At 38.4% G+C, this 22,205-nt stretch overlaps 2 protein-coding genes across 2 annotated transcripts; one reads left to right on the top strand and one right to left on the bottom strand.

The window, feature by feature from the left end:
* The first annotated feature begins 886 nt into the window (after nt 1-886).
* Nucleotides 887-14,700, top strand: LOC149813351 (histone deacetylase 19-like). Its single transcript, XM_089991532.1, has 8 exons — nt 887-993; nt 9,455-10,001; nt 10,700-11,140; nt 11,354-11,584; nt 12,046-12,137; nt 12,229-12,286; nt 13,704-13,772; nt 14,343-14,700. Exons 2-8 carry the CDS (start codon nt 9,474-9,476, stop codon nt 14,397-14,399), a joined length of 1,476 nt encoding a protein of 491 aa, XP_089847658.1. The 5' UTR covers nt 887-993; nt 9,455-9,473; the 3' UTR covers nt 14,400-14,700.
* Nucleotides 5,681-6,477, bottom strand: LOC149813352 (uncharacterized). Its single transcript, XM_089991107.1, has 2 exons — nt 6,400-6,477; nt 5,681-6,049 (listed from the first exon to the last, which is right to left on the bottom strand). The coding sequence occupies exons 1-2, from the start codon at nt 6,475-6,477 to the stop codon at nt 5,681-5,683; spliced, it is 447 nt and encodes a 148-aa protein (XP_089847233.1).
* Nucleotides 14,701-22,205: the final 7,505 nt, after the last annotated feature.

Genomic DNA, 22,205 nt, shown 5'->3' with positions numbered 1-22,205 from the left:
AATGCACCTGGTTTCTGATCCATATATCCAGACCCCATTAGCCCAAATCAAAAAATAAAATTTCGGCTCCTAATCTCAAAAATATGCCTCACATCCTGTTTTTCCTATACACTGCCAAACAGAGATATATCCTGCTTTCCATTAACTCGGGTTAAATCTCATTTAAACTAATTCATATAACAATCTTCCCCTTCACTTACTTATGAGTAGGGGTGTCAACCGGTCGGGTTTGGTTCGGACCCAGGTGAAACCAGACCTGGCCCTAATTTCGGGTATGGTATCAGGTCCAGACCCGAGTCTAATCAGATCCATCATAAGATAAACTATAGCCAGATCCGATAAGAACTACAAGAACCAGACCCGGGTCGTACAGGTAAAACAATAATTTTTTGTCATGTTTACATTAAAAATTTGTGGGTCTTAATGGGAACTCGGGTCGCAATATTTTTTATCATGTTTACATTAAAAATTTGTAGGTCTTAATCGGAACTCGGGTCTGGCCTGGGTCTGGTATAACATTTTGCAAACTATACCCCAGTCCATGTATTAATCGGACCTTCGGGTCCGAACCCAGTTCCTAATCGGGTCTTCTTATTTATCATCATACCTGGATCCTGGTTCAGGTCAGGTCCGGGTAAACCCAGCCTGTTGACACCCTACTTAAGGGTAAATAGCATTTATCCACAAATGGAGAAATTAAAAAAAAAACATTGTCTGTAATGTTCCCAAACGTTCCTTTTCACTTTTGGAGATACAAATGGCAGAATGAGACACAGAACTTGATCTTGAGGTGTTATAATCGATCAAAGCATAACCTTTCTGAAAAAGGTCCGACCCGGAACCAAACACATATATTGCTCTCTCTCTCTCTCTCTCTCTCTCTCTCCCTCTCCCTCTCTCTTCTTTTTCGGTGGGAGGCGACTCACCGTTTCTTCTCCGCTCCGTGTGTCTCCTCCCCTCTCTCTCTCTGCCTCAACTCCGTACCCACTTCAGGTGAGATCCTTTCTCTCTTTGTTATTTTCCCCTTGTTTTTGCTTTGAGAAAAAAAATGTTTGTGTGCTTTCACTGTTTCTATGGAAAAATCATTGGCAAACATGGTTTGTTTAAGGGTTATGGTAAAGCGTCTCTCTCTCTCTCTCTGTGATTAGGGGTGATCTTTTCTCGTGGTTGCAGTGATTGGATATTGGGATTTTGGCTCATGTGCTTGTTCTATAGGGATGTGTTTGGATGCAACCCCTTATCCAGATAAACGGGATATCTGGGATTTTTTTTTGATCGAGGAGCTGCAATATTCCAGCTTATCTGGATTTTTTTTAGTTTTCTTATTGAGGAGTGTAGTGTAGTATTCGTGCTTATCCGGATTATCTAGGTGGGTGGGTGCATCCAAACTCATGAACGAGGCATAAGCAGTAAGAATTAGGATTCTTATTGCTGGTGGTGATCATAGGGAATGAAATGGTTTTGTGGTATCAGTCAACCATGCGTTGCTTGGGGAAAATGGCATACCATGGAACCAATGATCTTTGCGCTTCTGATGCTGGATCAAGATCAATCCGGACGGTTAGAACTCTTGTATCATGTCACGATTATTAGTTCTCAACACCAGAGGAAGACGGAAGAAGAATTAAAATTATTATATTTTATTTCAAAACTCAAGTTTGTGCCAAATTTATGACTGTGTGTGTGTGGGGTGGGGTTGGAGACGGACTGGTTGTATTGGTCCTTTATGTTTTTATGGTGTGCTATTGGTATAGAATTAATCTTTGACTGAAAAACATAGTAGAAATTTGGCGTCCGAAGAGTTCTTTCTTATTTAAATGTTAAAATTGCCTGAATGGTTTATGGTGGGCTTAAACAAACATATTTAATATTATCGTAAGAATCAATGGTTCGCCCATGGGAATATTTAGAGTTAATCACCAATTGCGTGGTGCATGATCAGCATATGCTTCTCTAACTGGTTATGAAAAAGAAAGAATAACACATCTCTAACCAAATATTTGATGGTCACACTGTTTGCATATGACTTAGTGAATATGAAATTGCTCTGCACTTGTTTAGGGCCTGTTTGGTTACAAATCCGGAAATTTATTTTTCTGGTTTCATATTTATATGAATTTTTATAACCTCAATCTTTTTAGTTCTCAATAACCAATAGTGTTTGGATGTACTTCAAGATTAGATAAATTATCCAAGTTCTAATTTTTGCATGTTTTGTTGGTTATATGAAATTCTTGAATTTTGCTTGTGATGACAATATATTATAAGGCACCTAAAAGTCTAATATTATAGGGCTCAAGAAAAGTTCAATGCCTTAAGCAACCTGTTCAATCTTTTTCCTTCAATCAGGACAGTTGGTTAAAGTTTAAACAAAAAAAGAAAATGAAAAGGTAAATAAGAAAATAAATAGTCAAAATGAATTCAAAATAAAATCATATAGTAATTGTGAGATAACAATTTGCATCACTTTCAGACATTTCATCAAACAGGTGGCACACAACTTCCCATTCTTTATAAAAAGAAGAATTATAACATTCAAAGAGAATCAAAGACATTACTCGTTATTCTCAAGTTAGCATATTTAATGTTCAACTCTTTATTTACTCTATCAAAGTGAACCTAACAGTCAGTATAAAAGAAAAGGAAAAAAAGATGAGTTACTTGATTCCCATTTTGGCAAACACAAGCTCACACTGGAATGATTTTCCCTGACCCTTGCCTCTCCAGATACGAATGAGAGGATGACTGTTTGGAGCTCCCAACGACTCTATTGGGAGCTCCCATGTGGTCTCTCTCTCTCTCTCTCTCTCTTTTGTATGTGTATAAATAAGGGTGTTATCCCCCTGTATTCTTCAATGTTTTTTCTTAGCATTTCATTAATAAATTCTATATTTTTAGATTTGGTTCTTGTTATAGCTTTGTTGGCTTTTGTATTGTCCCATAGTGGACTTGTGCATGTGCACTTTGTGCTTATGATATTGTAAGCCTTTGGAGGCTCTTGTTTTGTGTTTCTGCATATCTCATTACACACCCTTGTGGGTAGAAAATCGCCTAGTGAAAAAATGTAATATTTTTATTTTTTTCAGTTTTTTTGCACATCTGACACTCCAGATGTAATCTACGCATTAAGTTTAGTAGAAACTGACCTTTGGAGCATGTTTTCTTGACATTTATGTTAGATTTTAAGAGGGTTGAAAAATCAACGGCCTACAATGTACCAAAGTTTCAAACCTTAAAAAAAACATATTTTTTGCATCGGAAAACTATGACCCAAGGGTCGATTCCTACTATTTTTACCATGCAAAACACATCCACGAGGTCAGATTTGGTCAAACAACCATCCCCCTATGAATTCCAATTAGAGGGTAACACGTACCACCTTCGGTATAATTATATATTTATTATAAGAGATACACGACACATATATAACTGGAAAAACATATTATATATGTGTGCATGAAACACAAGCATACATGTAAAGAACAAAATGGAAAAAGAAAGAAAAAGAAGGAAAAAAGAAAAACAGGAAGAAAAAGAAAAAGAAGAAGATGAGGGGGAAGAAAAAAAGAAGAGAGTGGAGGGGCAAGAGGAGAAAGAAGAAAAAAATAAGAAGAAAAATATAAAATGGAAAAAAGGAAGAAAAATGAGAAGAAGAATGTGGAGGGGCGTGAGGAGAAGAAAAAAAGAAAAAATAAGAAGGAAAAAAACAAAAGGGAAAGAAGGAAAAGAAAGAAAGAAGAAAAATACAAAGGAAAGGGTTTGGGGCAATATCGTGAAAAGTGTTGAGGCGTAGTGAGACACTCCACCAAAAACTGAAGCGAGGTGTAAAGCGTAAGCCTCAATTTTTTTAAACTTAAAAAAATATCTAAAAATACAAATAAATAAAAGAATTACTTTATATTTTTGCAAGAAAAATAATATAAAATCTATTATTTCTTTTCTTCATTATTGTTTGTATTCTTTTTCAATTTTTAATATTGTTGTTGAATAGGGTATAAATATAAAAATCACTTTAACATGAGACACATTGTTACTAATATGCTGCCCATAATTAGGGAACTCCTCTTCATGAATATGAATATGAATATATATATATATATATATATATAACACTATTGTCATAAAATCAAAAGTTTGAACATGAATAAACATAACACAAGTCGTGCATACATCGAAGATCAAGGCTCCTACCCTCGTGCATCAATACATGTGATTGAACATGCTAAAAAAATCAGATTTTTTTTTTCATCTAAAATCTTTACATAAGTCTTATTTAGACTATTTCTCCCCATTCGAATCAAGAGAGGAACTCGTACCTTTGTTGAGAAACGGAAAAGAACCGGAAGTATATGTCGGACGATATGAACGGAAGGAGATCCTCTCCTTCTTCTTCTTCTTTCCTTTCTTTTTCCTCTCTTCTCTTTTTTTTTTCTTTTTTTTCCCTTCTTTTTCCTTTCTTCTCTTTTTTTTTTCCTTCTTCTTCTTCTTTCCTTTCCTTTTCCTCTCTTTTCTTTCTTTTCCTTTCTTTTCTTTCTTTTCTCTTCTTCTTTCTCTCTCTCTCTCTAGAAAACAAAATCTAGAGAGAGGGGCGAGTTAGACCCTTTTATAAAATTTTTTTTGGTCTTCTATAGAGAGGGTGACCTCCCTTCTCGAGTTTCTCACCCATTGGGCTTGGAGATAGAGTTCTACCAACATAGAACTCTATCTCTAACATCTTTTTCACTTTTTAACAAATTTATTACTTTATTGTTTTTACTTTTTACTACATGTGGGCTCTTCTAGAATCCCTACATATTAGGTAGAGTTCCACAAATGTTGAACTCTGACATACTAAAAATAAATTTTCTAAATTAATTATTTTTAATAATTAATTAATATTATTTATTAAATAATAAATTTTTAGAAAGTTTCATAGGGTATCTCACCCCTATGAGAGTCTTTTTAACTTGGAAATTCACTTAATTAAACCTTTATATTGAATTTAAAACTTTAAATAGGTTGGAGTTGGATTTTAATCTAGATTCGAATCCAAGATCTAAATCCATATCCAATACCCATATGGATCTCAAACTGGACCATATCCTAATTAATATGGGTCTTGGACTGGGTCCCGATCCATATTAACTTTGGTCAAACTGATCTGATCCGATCCAATCTAGAACCGATCATATCGAGGCGGGTCATTTTTGAAAAAATACGATTTTCGGGCCAACCGTAGCCCAAATTCAGAAAAACAAAATATCAATGGTTTTAGAATTTCGAGACGCATCTAATGATATATTACTTGAATTTCGCCTCCGAATTTTGCCTGAATTTAACCCAAATTTTGCTTGAATTTTGCTCGATTTTAAAGGTCAAAAATAAAAAGTTTTAGCAAATCTTAATTAGCTCATTTAGGTTTTTTCAATGGGTTCTAGGCCACGCCCAAACTCAGTTGACGCCACCTAAAATCGAAGATTTCTATCAACTTTCAAAGTACTTAATTAAATTTTCAGAAACATCAGAATTTTAAAATGATAGAAAAGCACACGATATTATATCCCTACCTCCTTAAAAGAATTTCGTTCAAAAAATTAGAACCTATCGAATAGGTGTGGGTGGTGGTCACACATATCGGCCTGGGGCTCTCAGGTGCACTCATCCAATCCATGATGCTGCCAACACACCTTCACAAACAGGATCATCTTACTACGCAGTGTCTTTCCTGGCGATCCACAATCTCCATCGGCCTCTCTTCTGTCATCAAGTCAGGTTGTACCTCGACCGCCTCGTAGTGGATCACATGTGAGGGGTCAGGCACATACTTCCTCAACATCGAGACGTGGAAGACATTGTGAATCTGGAAAAACTGAAGAGAAAGCGCCACCTGGTATGCTGACTCGCCAACGCGCTCGAGGATCTCGAAAGGTCCAACATATCGAGGACTCAACTTCTCCTTTTTCTCAAACCGGAACACACTCTTTGTAGGCAAAATTAGAACAAACACGTGATCGCCCACGTCAGAACTGAGCTCTTTGTGCCACTGGTCGACGTAGCTCTTCTGTCTGCTCTATATTGTGACCAACCTCAGTCAGATCAACCGCACTTGGTTCGAGTAGTGTTGGATGACTTTTGGAGACTTCACTGCTCTCACTCCAACCTCATCCCAACACACCGTAGATCTGCATGGTTTGCCATACAAAGCTTCGTACGGGGTCATACCAATACTAGCATGGTAACTGTTGTTGTATGAGAACTCTGCAAGCTTCGCATGCCTATCTCATTTTTCTGCCCAATCCAACGTGCACGTTCTAAGCATATCTTCAAGCGTCTGTATCGTGCACTCTGTCTGCCCGTCAGTTTGTGGGTGAAATGTCGTGCTGAACTTCAACGTGGTACCAAGGGTCTTCTGCAACTAACATCAGAAACGAGACGTGAAACGAGGGTCTCGGTCTGACATGATCGAACATGGTATCCTGTGAAGTCGGACAATCTCATCCACATAAAGATTTGCTAGACTCTCTAAGCTCTGAGTAATCCTAATCGGCAGAAAATGGGCACTCTTCGTCAACCTGTCCACTAGCACCCAGATGGCGTCATGCTGACGACAGGTCCTCGGTAAGCCCACAATAAAGTTCATCGAGATGTCGTCTCACTTCCACTTTGGAATGTCTAGTGGCTGAAGTAGTCTATCAGTCAGATGCTCGATCTTCACCTACTGGGAGGTGAGATACCGAGAGCATCTGCGGATTGTGTTGCAGACACTGAGAGAACATAAGATGTTCTTGAAGTGTGAGTTTTGGCTTGACAGAGTGATGTTTCTCGACCACGTGATCTCAGAGAAGGGTGTGGAGGTTGATCCAGCTAAGGTGGAGGCAATGTTCTCTTAGGAGCAGTCGAAGACAGTTATAAGGATCAGGAGTTTCGTAGGATTGGCGGGTTACTACCGTCGAGTCATACAAGACTCCTCGTGTATAGCTGCTCCGATGACTCGGCTTTTGCAGAAGGTGGTGAAGTTCGTTTGGTCACCTCAGTGTGAGGAGAACTTTCAGGAGCTGAAGAGAAAGTTGACCTCAGTCCTAGTGTTGTCTTTGCCTTTTGGGACGGGCGGATTCGTAGTGTACAGTGATGCTTTGGGAACTGGACTGGGTTGTGTTTTGATGCAGCACGGGAAGGTCATCGTGTACGCTAAATACTACCCCACACACGACTTGGAGTTAGCGGCAATTATCTTTGCGTTGAAGATACTGCGTCACTATCTATATGGGGAACAATTTGAGGTCCTTTCTGATCACAAGTGCCTCAAGTACATATTCAAGCAACGTGATCTGAATTTGAGGCGACGCAGATGGTTGGAGTTCCTGAAGGACTATGAGTTCTCCATCGCTTACCACCTTGGTAAGGCAAACATAGTGACAAACACACTAAGCAGGAAGACATCAGTCATGGCAGCCAGCTTGATCGGGTGCAATTGAGACTTGATAGAGGAGTTTGTCAGGTGATAGCCGTTTGCAGACGATTCCGAACACATTCTTTGTGCTAGATGTAGGCACAACTTGAGATTATAGATTGTATTTAGGAGCTAGAGTCAGCCGAGCCTTCGTATAAATGTGCATGCAGGGACCAAAAAAATGCAATTTTATCCAAACAAAATAGAGTACAAATAATAAGAACACTCCTTGTGTTGGCAAAAACCAAAAAAAAAGAAGAATGGCTAACATAAAAAAGAGGAATGACAAACAAAAAAAACTAGAACCAACTCTAGAGATAGAGAGAGTACCTGTCGGTAGAAAGAGAGACAATCTTCTTTTTTCTTTTTCTTCCTTTCAGTAGAGAGAGATAGAGAGAGAGAGGGAGAGAGCAAGGGACGAGAAGCGAGAGACAACGAGAGAGAGAGAGAGAGAGAGAGAGAGAGAGAGAGAGAGAGAGAGAGAGAGGCAGAGACGTGAGGGAAAGAGTGGAGAGTGCCCTAAGTATCGGGCCTCCCCTCATATTTAGGGTCAAATGGGGGCTTTAACCCCCATTTGACCGAGGCGCATGTCAGCCTCGACATGAGGCGTGCACTTCGGGGGCTTTTTATGTGAGCCTCAAGGCGCAAGGGTGAGGCACACTTTTTGCACCTTGAGGTGCGCTTTCGATAACATTGGTTTGGGGTGAGAGGAGGAAGAAAAAAAAAGATAATTGTGTCCCTATGGCCTTATCACCTAAGTGGGCCCTAGGCAGGAAAACAAGGCCCTATTGCCAAGACCCATAAGCCTAGGCGGTGGCCTTGCACCTATCAGGCCTAGGCACCACTTTTAACAACTAAGTTGAATACAACAAAGGGCATCAGAATAAACATTGTGATTATGGTGAATATGTTCATATTGTAATTGACCATGTTAGCTTTTGGAATATTGAAATCCTATGCAAATGTGCAATATATTATGATTGCCAACTGTCAACCCTCTGTCCAAGTCATATCTGGAAATTCTTGGCCGCAGACCTAGTAGGGGCAGCTCAATTTGTTCTGAGATTCAAAACTCGAGGCGGTATGTTCCCTGTGCAGCCGAAGCATAAGGGAAAGCTTTCCTGGTGGGCTGGGAGGAGGTACTGCTCGTGGAGTTTTCCACAGAGGGTGCCATGATATACGTAGTCAATGTTTCACCTCTTGGCAATCCAAAAAATCAGTGGTTTCCCTTGACATAAAAAAAAGAAAGGAAAAACAAAGGATGCTTGGATTTTTTTTCAAAAACACACTTTCAAAGAGAAAGAAATCAAAATGTCGTATCTGGGTCATGATTCTTAGAAGTGAAAACATGTGTTTGGACACTTTCCATGGTGCTTCAAAAACATGATGATTCACACTTGGCAATCCTTGTCAAGATTTTCAATAGTCCTATCACAAATAGAAACACTCAAGAGACGGTTCCTGCAATGTTCTCTACTGCCTTATGTAATGCATATGCATATTACATTCACACACATGCAGGCGAACAACAAACACTATATTATTAAGGATGGCCACAGGCCCAAACATTTTCAAGGATGCACAATCTCGACTCTCTAAAAGCCCAGTTCAGTCTTGTTCTTTTAATTTACAGTCAAGCATGGGCTTGAGCTTGGAGCCCTTAAGAGTTACAGTTGGCTCATTTGAAGGTTTGTCAGCATGTTCACTGAAAGCCCATAGATCAATGGTAGGAAGGAACCCGTCATTACAGCACAGATGGATGATTAAACATTCAAAATCAAATAGTTTATTGTTTTCCGTTAATGTGCTTTTGAAGTGAATAACTCAGTTTGAGCTTAGCCAAACTGAGCTGGAGCTCGATCAAGCTTTTGAGTTAAGGTTTATTTCTTGGCTACTTTGATGTTTTTCCAGATGACCAACTACACATGATGCCCATTAATTTAACAGTCTATTTGTGTCACTTCGAGATAAAGTCTTCTAAATAATGCATTAATTATTTTTTCTTTTGGATGGCTTGTGGTTCAGTATAAGGCTATATCAAGCGATGGACACTGGTGGTAATTCTCTTCCATCTGGCCCTGACGGGGTGAAGAGGAAAGTGGCATACTTTTATGATCCAGAGATTGGTAATTATTACTATGGACAAGGTCACCCAATGAAGCCACATCGGATGCGGATGACTCATGCTCTTCTGGCGAACTATGGCTTGCTCCAGCACATGCAAGTTTTCAAGCCATTTCCTGCTAGAGACAGAGATTTGTGCAGGTTTCATGCAGATGATTATGTTGCTTTCCTGAGGGGGATAACCCCTGAGACACAACAGGACCAAATGAGGCAGTTGAAAAGGTTCAACGTTGGAGAAGATTGCCCAGTTTTTGATGGTCTTTACTCCTTTTGTCAGACTTACGCTGGTGGCTCTGTAGGTGGTGCAGTTAAGATAAACCATGGCCTTTGTGATATTGCAATCAATTGGGCTGGTGGTCTTCATCATGCTAAGAAGTGTGAGGCTTCTGGATTTTGTTATGTTAACGATATAGTGTTGGCAATATTGGAGCTCCTTAAGCAGCATGAGGTTTGCCTTAATACTTTTATAATGTTTACTGTGCTACTTTGTTTTCATATCATGGTGCGGGTGCTGGGTGCTTCTGGATGTTGCCATAAATTCATATATTACATAATATATTCTGCGTTCATCATATAAATTTTTATGCCCTTCATTTTCGTACATGTTTTTTATTTCCTATATCATTTTAATTTTTTATTGAAAAAAACCTATTCTTTTCTTATATTATACATTATCTTTGTAGTTTTATTTTTTTAAATGCTGTGAGTTTTCCAGATTAATCAAATAACCTATAATATCTTGCCTTCTGGAGATATATGGAGGAGATCAATGTATGTGACTATGATTCTACTTAACCTGAATTTTGTTCAGATATCATGGCTAAGGTATTGAATCATAACCTACCGACATTGGTTGGCCAAGTGCTTGTTTTTCACTGTATTCTTTTAAATCGTTGTTTGGGTACTTGTGCAATAATTACACCTGCCATTTCTGTCTTTTTAACTTTCTTGTGGAGCATATTCATATTGGTCGGTCAAGATAAGATGGCCACATCAACAGAAACATCCTCAATAGTTCATTTTCATTATTTTTGTCATTAATTATTATTCTTAACTTTATTCCTAGGAAAAATGTGGCAATACTTTTTTATTTGATGTCACTGACTAAGTACTTTTTTTTGTTTTCTCTTCTTTTGCATATTGCAGCGAGTTCTGTATGTTGATATAGATATCCATCATGGAGATGGTGTAGAAGAAGCCTTCTACATGACCGATAGAGTCATGACAGTTTCCTTTCATAAGTTTGGAGATTATTTTCCTGGTACAGGTGATGTTCGTGACATTGGAACTGGAAAAGGGAAATATTACTCTCTGAATGTGCCTCTAGATGATGGAATTGATGATGAGAGCTACCAATCTTTGTTCAAACCAATCATAGGAAAAGTGATGGAAATTTTCCAACCTGGAGCTGTTGTCCTTCAATGTGGTGCAGACTCCTTGTCAGGTGACCGACTGGGCTGTTTCAACCTGTCTATCAGAGGCCATGCAGAATGCGTTAGACACATGAGATCCTTCAATGTTCCATTGCTGCTAGTGGGTGGAGGTGGATATACCATCCGTAATGTTGCTCGTTGTTGGTGCTATGAGGTATCTTGTTATGCTAAAGTGTTATGAGAACATTGAAACTGTCCTTGAGATCTAACGAGTCATCCATATGCATGACAGTGTCAGCTCAAGTTTAGGACATGCATTCATGTTTTCCTTAGTGAAAATAAACATGGATTTTCTATTGTTGCCTCTTTACTCATTGTCATCATTGTTAGTCCAGTTCTAGTGAAAATATATATGGATTTTGAGCAGACTGGTGTTGCACTCGGTGTTGAAGTTGATGATAAATTGCCACAACATGAGTACTATGAATACTTTGGGCCAGATTATGCTCTTCACGTTGCTCCAAGTAACATGGAGAACAAGAACACAAGGCAAATGTTGGATGACATTAGAGCCAAGCTGCTTGAAAATCTTTCAAAGCTTCGACATGCGCCCAGTGTACAGTTTCAAGAACGGCCACCAGAAACTGAGCTTCCCGAGGTTTGTTTGATGCCATTCCTTTGTATCTAAAATCACATCTCTTTTTCATGGATTCTTCAGTGCTTCCTCTTGCATATAACAATGTAGCTTGGAAATTCTTTTCACTCTCTCTCGAAAACAAATCATTCTTTTTGGATGTGATTAGAAGAGTCAAGATTTTTAATGGCTAATTCTCTTCCATTGGTACATTACCATTTACCATAAATTATTTGATGATAAAAGAATAAGAAAAAAGGTAAAAGGTAACCTCGCTTTATCTATCTCTAAGTCTGTATACTTTTGTGTTCATTTTTTGCATCTTTCATGAACATGCAAATACCGAATGGGTTGTGTCCACTTGTTAGATGGGAACATTTGCCTGCTATTATGAATGTAATAGTGCTTCATTTGCATAACAATGTTCATGCAATCAGGGATTTCCCTGCATGGTTGAACTTAAACTAGGAACTGATCTTTTGCAGGAAGATGAGGACCATTACATGAAAGATGAGAGGTGGGATCCTGATTCTGACATGGAAAATGGTGATTCAAAGCATGTAGATGAAACCGTGCGGTATATCTAGATCATGACCCATCTCCATCTCATTGGTTTTGTTGGTTGTTCATTGTTGGCATGGTGCTAATTTTGCACAATCTTTTTGCAGGAAACCTGCATCAAGTGGTACACAATATGTGAAAATGGAGACTGACATTAAGGATGTGGTATCTTGTTAACTATCTAATGCTTTGTCTGTGCACGCGCTCGCGTGTGCGTGTGTTAGTTTCTGTTAGCCATTGGTTTTTGTGTTGTACATTATTCTTTTCAGCTTAGGGGTATTCAAGACACTATTTTTTAAGCTGGGGAAAGATGATGACCTGATTCAGAATGACCTGTGCAACTTTATAGAATTAAAGAAGAGGTGGTAGTGACAAAACAAACACATTTATGAGTAAAAAATTGTGAGTTAGAAAATGGATAAAAGAAATAATGTTTCTATTTGAAAATCAAACTACTAAAGCAAAATCTGCACTTGGCAGCTGCCCTTGCTGTTGCTGAACATCAAACCTGTTCCTAGCTTTAGATGCTGCAAGGATTAACATATTTCTATTTAACAGAATGCACGAGGAGGGTAGTTCAGAAGTGTGCTGCTTATTCACATGTTGAAATTTAGGATTTATTCCTTCTAAAGGGTTGGCTTTAGGAAAGCTAGACTTTTTTTAGCAAAGGATGTAGATTAGTTAATCTTAACAAATTGAAGAATATCGGTTTGACCTTTTTGCTTACATACCCTTGTAAAACACGCCAGTAGTTGCTTCAAGAGAAACAATAGAAAGAAAATCATACATGGGTGAAGTCATTTCAATTATCTTGTAGGTCACCATAAAAGTTAGCTTCTTACAAGCTATCCCCATTAAGGATCTGCTCCAAAATGATGATGGGAGCTCAGACCAGTCTCAAATCCTGAAGATACCTGTCTTGTGCTTTTGTATTTAGTTGTGCTAACCTTTCTATTTTCACAAACAAAAGGTTTACCTCCTATGTAACACAGACTCTTCTAACAGGGCACTGCACCCGCGTCGCATCCACACCCGCGTCGCACCCGCACCCAGGCGGGTGCAACACTTGGACACAGCTTTCTTTGTGTTAGGTGAAGTCAACCACCCTGAGGTCCATTTCTATCCAAAAGTGGATTCAGTTAACCCTAATCAAGTCCATTTTTATCTATATTATGTATATAAATACATAAATGTACACACATACACGTAGTGTTAACTTAAAACTGTTAAAAGTTATATATATATACCCTCCCCGCACCCAAGTTTTTTTTAAAGTGCCGCATCGCTGCATTCTCTCCCGTACCCGCACCTGCACCTGCATCCGCACCGGCACGTATGTGACATAGTTTACCTCTAATCTTGTCCAATGCTAAAGTTTATTTTGATAACAAGTGCAGCCATGCAGATTGGTTAGGTTTTATTTCTGGTGTTTATGAACCCAGATGGGGATGAAGTAAAAAATTAATGTTCAAATTTCTCAATTCCTGGCTTTTTCTTTGATTTTCATCATAATTGGGAATTTTAGGAACTTGAATTATTTAGTTCAGTTTCAGGTTTGTGATTTCTTTACTGCATCTTCCAGGATAATGCAAGAGAAGGCGTGGCAGAAAATGTCAAGGTTGACTTAATGCTGGACATAGTGCATCCAAAGGTGATGAACTCGAACTCATAGTTTGGTCAGTCTACCTGTCTCAGCATAAGTCCAAGGCGGGGAGTGACTGTAAAAGTGGTTGTTCCTGTTACTTGGTCATGGCGGTGCTTGTATGCTGAAATGAGATGGACTCAATAGTCATAGAGGGTGTTTGATATGCAGGACAATCCCGCACAGTGGGGACACTGTGGCCGTGCGAGGGATTGTCCCGCATTTGAAACATGGGAGCAAGCAGTCCCCGAAGGGACCACTTTGTTCCTGGCTGGTGCATTTCGAGGAACCGCCCAAGTCTACAGGGTGCGAGTGCGACTCATACGTCCTGGACAAATCCTGCCCGGAGCATCCGGGCGGTGTTTGTCCAGGCAATCAAACGCATCTACAACAGCAGAAATGGGTCAGATTCATTGTTTTTTCATATGTACTGAGATCAAATGGATTAAGACCCATATCTGTGACCCTATTGGTGAATGCATGCAAGTTCTGTTTCTCTGTCTCCTATTTCCAGACTTCCAGTCTATTTGTTGTTGCTGTCCAATGTCCGTTATTTGTTCTCTTTGATGGTCACTGTAGGCATCTGAAACTGATCCCATAAAGATGGCGGAAGCAGGCAGCAATATGGAAACCTGAGAGCATGAGCAGGGCACCTCATCATGCTTTTATAAATTATTCATGATTTCATTCTTCTGTGAAGATCGTAAATACCTGTACCGAAGTTTGCAGTGGTGCCTTAACCTCTCGACCAGCTCTCTATAAGATGCTGTAAATTTCCTGGGCAATTTTTGTACTTTGGCATGAATTTTGTAAGATATGTTGACTGTAATGTTAACAGGTGCATGAAAGTGACCACCTGCTTTCAAGGACTAGGCAGGAATTGATTTGTAGACTTGTGTCATGAAAATTTGAATTAAAATGATTAATTTCAAGTAAATGATTACACTATGGTCTTTGGGCTAAGACCCAACCTTTTGGTTGTAAATGCTCCAGGTTGTGGAATTTTGAGGAAGAATTTTAGGGAGTCAAGGGGATGGGTTGGCTATCATACGGGTGGTTAAGGTTCAATTCCTGTGGTGCACAATCCGACGCCCAGCATAGGCCCTGGGAGCAAGAGTCCTAGCTACGGAGTTTTTCCCTATCGGGGGTCGATCATACTTGTTCCCTTGTTCTTTTTGAGGGATTTGAGTGGTGAAAATAGGTTTTTGACAGGTCACGTTAAACTTCGGTGTAGAGCAGAAGGCCATTACGAAGTGTGGAAAGGGACCATGGGGGTTGAATCATTGAACCACCTCTTTTCGTTGGATGGTATTGTGTATGCTCATGTAGCAAGTGTCATACGACGGTAATAAGCTACTATTATTGTTTTACCAATTTACTCTGTGATAGAAATGATCAATGGCATGGTACTATTTCCACTCTGCTGGTGGAAATACAAACCTATGGTAGTCAACCATGGTGGTAATCTACAAATTAATGTCACAAATGGCGCGGTCGGGATCTTCTTAGTAAAGGGAAAATCCTGTGACAAATTACTTTTTTTACGAAATTCTAGGGAAAATGTTGACATGTATGGATTTAAAAATGATAGGAAAACACATGAAAAATAAAGAAATACAAATTTCAAAGTAATGGCATTTCAATAAGATTATGACGAGAATTTGTCATGATTTCATCATTATTTGAGTGCATCATGATAAAATCACTGTTTTCAAAATATTGTCAACAGGTGTATTTTATGATATTTTGGAATATCTGTTTTTTCTTGGCAAAAATCTTGTTAAAATGTTTTCATATATAAAAATATAAATTATATAGCAAATATTAATGCCTTTAAAAATGTTTTTAGTGCATTAATATCATGCAAAAAGTGATATTTACATGATAAATGATGTGTCATAATTCATTATTATTATGATACTAATACATCCATCTTATAATGAGTCATCATAGCTCTCTCTCTCTCTCTCTCTCTCTCTCTCTCTCTATATATATATATATATATATATATATATATATATATTGTGGTAGGTTTTTATAAGGTTTACAAATAGACTGTGTAAGATTTTCACAAATATTGAAGGCTTAAAAAATCAAAATTTTAATCAAAAAAACATGATCCAGTGTCTTTTTCTAGAAAATCGACCAATGTAGGATTAGATTTGCGAAAAAACACCTGAAAACACCCGTTCGCTACAATGGTTTTGACCAAATGCAAGAGAGACGTTACTTGGCCAAGACATGCCTCTTTATTGTTCACTGGCTGCTTGTTGAGAGAAATCCGATAGAGTCCCTTCTTATTTGTACCCTGCAGAAGAACTTTTCCCCGTCTTGCGATCTTTCACATAACAACATTATGGGTGAAATTCAAAGAAGACTCCATTATCCTCAGTGAATTTAGCAAGTTTCTAGTTATTTCAGGTACATGCAGAATTTCATCTAAAATAAAATTAGATGAGGGTGAGTAGAGAGTGGACGCCAGATCCATTACCCATCTTGAGGGAGTCGTGACCTTGGTATTCAGATTGTATGTTGAGGTTCCCGAGAATCGGTGAGTCGCCCCTAAATCAGAGAACCACGCTCCTCCATCAAATGTCTGATAGGGCATCGCATGATAGGCTTCAGCAATTGTGGGATCTGTAGGAACAACATTGGAAAGCCCCGTGTCCACCTTTACCACATGCTTGGCAGATGATATTGGGGTGTGGATCGTGATTGTTGTTGGAGTTTTGGCATCCACGCTGAAATCGACCACTGTTTCCCCCACGATTTCTATATCAAGATCAGATGATGCTGTTGTAATCCCTATTAGAGTTGTTGAAATTTTGATTTCTGTCTCTGTTCAGTTGGCATTAAGACAGATTTGTTGTGGGAGTTGGGTTGTCAAGGGAATCATTCTCACTTATATGTGCTTCTTGAAGTAACAACAAACTAAGCATTTCTTCGAGGGCGAATGTCTCAGAAAATCTTGTGAATAGAGAGGTGCTGAAGAACCCATAGTCTGGTGATGAGAGACCACTGAGGATGTACAAGATCAAGTCATCCTCTTTGACAAGCCTATTAGCTACGGCCAGTTGCTGAGCAACCAATCGAACCCTGTGAAAGTAGCCGATTTTGTTGATGGATCCCTTCCTGAGATTTTAAAGTTGGGATTGAAGTTTCTGCACATGAAATCTGGAGTATGCAACGTGCATCTTAGAGCTATCCATACAAGCCAACCACTTGACTATGCACTGTGTTTGAGAGGAGCCAGCTCAGTGGGAGTTGCTCCTGCCGCAGCGATTGGGTGTAGACTGAGTTGATCTCAGCTTCTTTGCCGGGTTCAGCAGACATGGGATCGAACCGTCTACGAACCCCATCAAGTCGTAGCTTTTTGAGAAGGGGTTTGAGCTGGGACTCCCACAGGAGAAAGTTCTCGGATGACAACTTCGTAGAGAGTAAGTAGTACTGTAGGTTGGTTGGCGCAGGAAGGATAGGCATCATTACACTTGGGTTCGACATGGTGGTGTTTGCAGAGCTGCTAACAGAATGATACAGTAAACGAGGATGGAATAGAGGACGATGATGAAGGCAGAGAGGAGAGGACAGTGTACTTAATGTGGTTCGGTCAGAGACCTACCTACGTCCTGAGCACCCATGTTAAAAATGACCTTTGCCACGCTGAGCACGCTCAATGCACATCCATTTCGGTCAGGCTCAAAAGTGGTCCTACGGCCACCATTCTCTATATATATATGAGTAATGCTTTCCCTAGACTCCCTTTTTCGAGAGGTTCCTTCAAAACCTGTATATAAGTTTTTTAGGTGATCCAAAATCAGTGGTTATGAAAGTACCAGTTTTTTTGTTCAGAAAAACATGTTTTTCATAAAAAAAGCATGATCCAAGAGTCGTCACTCACTAAATCGAGCATGCTAAACACATCAACGGTTCAGATATATCATAAAACAGGGCAGAACAAGAAATGAGGCCTAATATACTCAGTTCTTAGGCCCCATAGTTTTGAAGTGTTTTATGATAGATCTGAACCTTTAGATGTGTTTAACATGCTCGATTTAGTGAGAATCAACTCTTGGATTATATTTTTTTTACTTAAAAACATAATTTTATGAGCCAGAAAAAACTGGTACCTTCATCACCATTGTTTTTGGATCACCGGAAAAAACTGTATTCAGGTTTCCCGTGATCCAAAAGCCAGTTCCCACTAAACAAAACCTATATATCACATATATGTTAGATGTGAGAAAAAAACTTAAAACGCTATTTTTTGAGGGGGGCAGAAAAAGAAGGTATATATATATATATATATATATATATATATATATATATATATATATATATATATATATATATATAAAGATCCACTGTTAGGTGCCAACTTTCGCATATCATCCCTTGCATGTGCGATGGATGCCGTGCTCTGTTTTTTTCTGTTGGCGATCTTTAGCAGCAGTAGGGGTCTTTAGTAATGGATAGAGATCCACTGTTAATTCTTTTTTTTTTGCGTGAGGGATGCACCAAGGTCATTCATCACTCGCGATTGACAACGATGCTGCATATTGGCCATCGTTGGCCGCTTCTTCCTTCTTCTTCTTCTTCTTCTTCTTCCTCTCTCTCTCTCTCTCTCTCTCTCTCTCTCTCTCTCTATATATATATATATATATATATATATATATATGGGTTGGTAGTAGCTGCCTACAACTTTTCAGCTCATTGCCAGCTTACCGGCCTTTGGAAGGGTTTCTTCTATTTTTTTTTCTAAAATCTGACCATGCAGATGTGGTTTACATTATAGGAATCAATTGTTGGATGGACACATAGGTAAGATTTTATAATATTTAAAAATTGACAGTTTACAATTTTTAAAAATATTTAATGCTTAAAAAATTATGTTTTTTATAAAAAAAACATGATTCTAAGTATCATTTCCTATCCAAGAGATTATGCCGAACACATTTGCATGATCAGATTTGGTATAAACCAAGTGGTATATACATTTATTTACTGGTAGTGGTATATATATATATATATATATATATATATATATATATATATATATATATATATATATATATATGAACTTGCTGAGAAGATGAAAGCCAAGTTCGTACTTCCAAAGATGATTAGACAGCAGCAATTATTAGAATGAGCACCAATGGGAACGCCTTCTAAGGTACGGGACATAACAAACAGCTCTTAAATAAGTAATCTGTTCGTAATATGAAGCCCTCCAAGAGAAGTAAAATCACTAGTGCTACTAATAGTAGGAGTGTGATGTCATATGCCTCCGGTGTGTCGTTGGTAAGGGAAGCAATCCGGCAATCAAAAACTAGATTGGATGTGATTAAACCAATGTACAAAAGAACCCAACTGAATGTTGGGATTGGAAACCGTTTTGAACTAAAGTGTCCTGCCTACGGGTGTCAATGGGTCGGGTTTGACCCGTACCAAACCCTATAGAATTAGGGTTTGGTGATAAATAAGGTCTGATTAGAATTTAGGGCGGACCCAAAGGGTCCGATTAATATTTGGAGCTGGGTATGGTATGGTTTGTGAAAGTTCATACCAGACCCAGAACTGACCCGAGTTTCGACAAAGATCCACTATTTTTCAGTGTAAAAAAGATAAAAAAGTTTATTTTACTGGGTATGGTTTGGAGTTTGGTTCATGTAATCCTTATAGGATACAGGTATGATTTCTCTTATGGTGCATCTGATTGAACTCGGGTCCGAACCCGGTACCAGTATCTCAAATCAGGTCTGGGTCTAGTTCTATCTTGGTTTGAACCAAACCCGATCCGTTGACAGCCCTAGTCCTGCCCCAAGGGGTTTGGTACAGTGGAAGGGGCCTTGGCCGCTAGAAGGGTCATTCTCATAGTTGCCAAACCCTTTGCATTAATGAGGGCAAGGGATAAAAGTCAAGCAGTAAGCCCTTGCCTCAGCCGAAGCTGGGTGACTCCATGGGGGCAAGTGGTGTGCCACGGATTTACTCCATCAGGGCAGGCTGAGCTAGTGCGACTAGGTCTCTCATTCTGAGGATGGTTTCTCAATCCTTCATGAAAAAAAAAACTCAAAGTGTCCTAAATCCTAATTGTAAGAGTCCTTGTCTTTATTGACTCTTTCTTTGTATTGGAAAGGAGTCCCTGTGAGAAAGTCATACCTATGGGGGTGAGGAAGAGTATGTGACTTGGTTATCTCATGTATATTTTAATCCTAAATCCTGTCATATCCTATCCTAATTATATGCTTTGTCACTTTTTTTCAAATTGAGATGCCATGTTTTTGGGCAATGTCAATTAAAATTTGTTTGCCGATGCTTTATATAGTGTTACAAGACGCACATGAGTGAAGAATAGCATTACCAGGAACTTAAAGGAAAATGATCTGCAGCCACCAAAATTTTAATAAATAGGCCAAGAAAAAATCAATATATTCTCTGCACAAGACTTCCAAGCTTCCTTTTTTGCTATCCTAGCAGTAATGTCCTCATCATGCAATGCCCGATTTCTTAAGTCGAAAATTTTCATATGACAACATGGGAAATTTATTCCCCACATTTCCTAGACAAATGGAATTATGTTGCAAGGAGAGCTACCATAATAGTTCTGATTAGAGAGAACTATGGAGGGACCTCTTCCTGACAGATCTATGCAGACATTGTCACTCCAAATAGAACCAGACATGGAGCATTGAGAGAACAAGCTATCATGTCTCTCCTCACAATGCCTGCATGCAAATTTATTCCTCACAGTGATACCTATGATATCATTTCAACCTAAAGACATGTTTTTTTGAGTCGTGAAATTGTGCATTGTGAGCCATTGATTGTTTAAATGCTTGGAATATCTTCACATAGTACAATCGCATGATCTAAAGCATGTTTTTCACTAAGCAAACCATATAGATCACGTGTAACATTAACTTAAAAATATATAAAAAATGTGTTTTTTTTTTTTTTGCTACATTGAACATACTGTTGGCATAGCAAACATTTGTCCACACACACATACAAGTAGGGCTGGCAAACGAGCTTTATGAGATGAGCTTGAAGTGTTCAAGAGTACAAGTTCAAAATCAGCCCGAGTTAAACGAGCCAAGTTCTAGCCAGCTTGCTTATAGAAAAAATACACTTTTTTCTGGCTGGAAGAAATAGGATTACAAAAATATACATGTAAAATATATCTAAAATGTATTTCTTACTATCTAACGAGCTTATGCAAGTCAAGTCAAGCCAAATACCTATTGTTTAATATTCAGCTTGCCGAGCCTGTTTTACAAGTTTCAAATAGTTCTTTATAAACCGAACATAAGCCGAGCCATGAGTGACTCAGATTGTTTCCAAATCCAACAGACAAGGGCACACTAGCTGTAAAAATAGATTAGTTATCCATACAGTTCACTACCAGTTTTAGAAATATGGAGCATCGTAATGACATCCATGTAGAAAGCGAGCAGGATATGAAATGTGATGCAGCACCTCATTGGATATGTTTGTTACAAGATTGATCTAACCATGTATCCAACTCTGATTAAAAGATGTGTATGCTTGCAACATACAAAATGGGTTTGTATGGACCGACCGCAATTGGTTCGGTTGGAATCCAAGTATGAAACCTACACTGGACAGATTGGGCTGCCAGCTTCTTGCCCATGCATTGCAACCAAGGCTAAATCAACAGTCACACGCAGAAATTGATACCGAACACCCCTAACAAGTGTGGTGCAAGCCAAATCTTTGTACCCGTCCAAGAGCATACGGCAGCAAGTTCACCATATTGCATGGCCTTTTACTTCACATGATGTTCAGGAAGGCCTTGTTTAATCGAAAAATGGTCGTATTGAACAGGAAATTTGATGTGTTTTTCTAAAAACCTTATAATTTTTTATATTCAAAATTATAAATATTTAGATTTAAAAAAACCTGTTTACCTTTGGGGCTTGAACTTTTTATATATATGCAAACTTTCTCTTAAATATGTGACTATTTTTTACAGAATAATCTTTATTCTCATATTTATATCTCTTTGATCGGATATCGAAAACTTGTGTTTTTACAATGGTTGAAAAGCTGGCTTATAACTTTCATGTTTTAAATCAAAACCAAAAACTCCTCTAGAGTTTTCAATTTGGAGTTTCAAACCTAAATAGAAACATGCTCTATACTTTCTAGGATTGTGCATTTTTCGTTTATTCTATGTTATTTTTTAATCACCCGTACAAAAAATCCAAAAAAACAAAAAGATAGATTGAGACACCAAAATCAATTTTATCTGATGAGTAATTAAAGAGAAATGTCATTTAAAAGATAGACTGTTCCTCCTAAACATGTAAACGAATATAAGGACTTCAAAAATTCAGAATAAAATATGTAAACTTCCTCTTTATTAAAAAGTTCATATATAATTTTATGCAAACTTCGTGAAATCTGCAAAAAAATGTGTGAACC

Source organism: Nuphar pumila, chromosome 16, assembly GCF_984573655.1.
Source record: "Nuphar pumila chromosome 16, dmNupPumi1.hap1.1, whole genome shotgun sequence".
Taxonomy (NCBI): Eukaryota; Viridiplantae; Streptophyta; class Magnoliopsida; order Nymphaeales; family Nymphaeaceae; genus Nuphar; species Nuphar pumila.
Note: the sequence above shows the minus strand (reverse complement) of the source record. Positions and strands in the feature narration are given on the sequence as shown.

What these genes read in the sequence shown, in the direction of transcription:
- LOC149813352 (XM_089991107.1), bottom strand. Translation starts at nt 6,477, where the DNA reads ATGAGATTGTCCGACTTCACAGGATACCATGTTCGATCATGTCAGACC. An exon ending in TTTCACGTCTCGTTTCTGAT is followed by an intron (nt 6,050 to 6,399) that starts GTTAGTTGCAGA and finishes GTCACAATATAG; the next exon opens with AGCAGACAGAAGAGCTACGT.
- LOC149813351 (XM_089991532.1), top strand. Translation starts at nt 9,474, where the DNA reads ATGGACACTGGTGGTAATTCTCTTCCATCTGGCCCTGACGGGGTGAAG. An exon ending in CATGTAGATGAAACCGTGCG is followed by an intron (nt 12,138 to 12,228) that starts GTATATCTAGAT and finishes ATCTTTTTGCAG; the next exon opens with GAAACCTGCATCAAGTGGTA. An exon ending in TGGACATAGTGCATCCAAAG is followed by an intron (nt 13,773 to 14,342) that starts GTGATGAACTCG and finishes TGGTCACTGTAG; the next exon opens with GCATCTGAAACTGATCCCAT.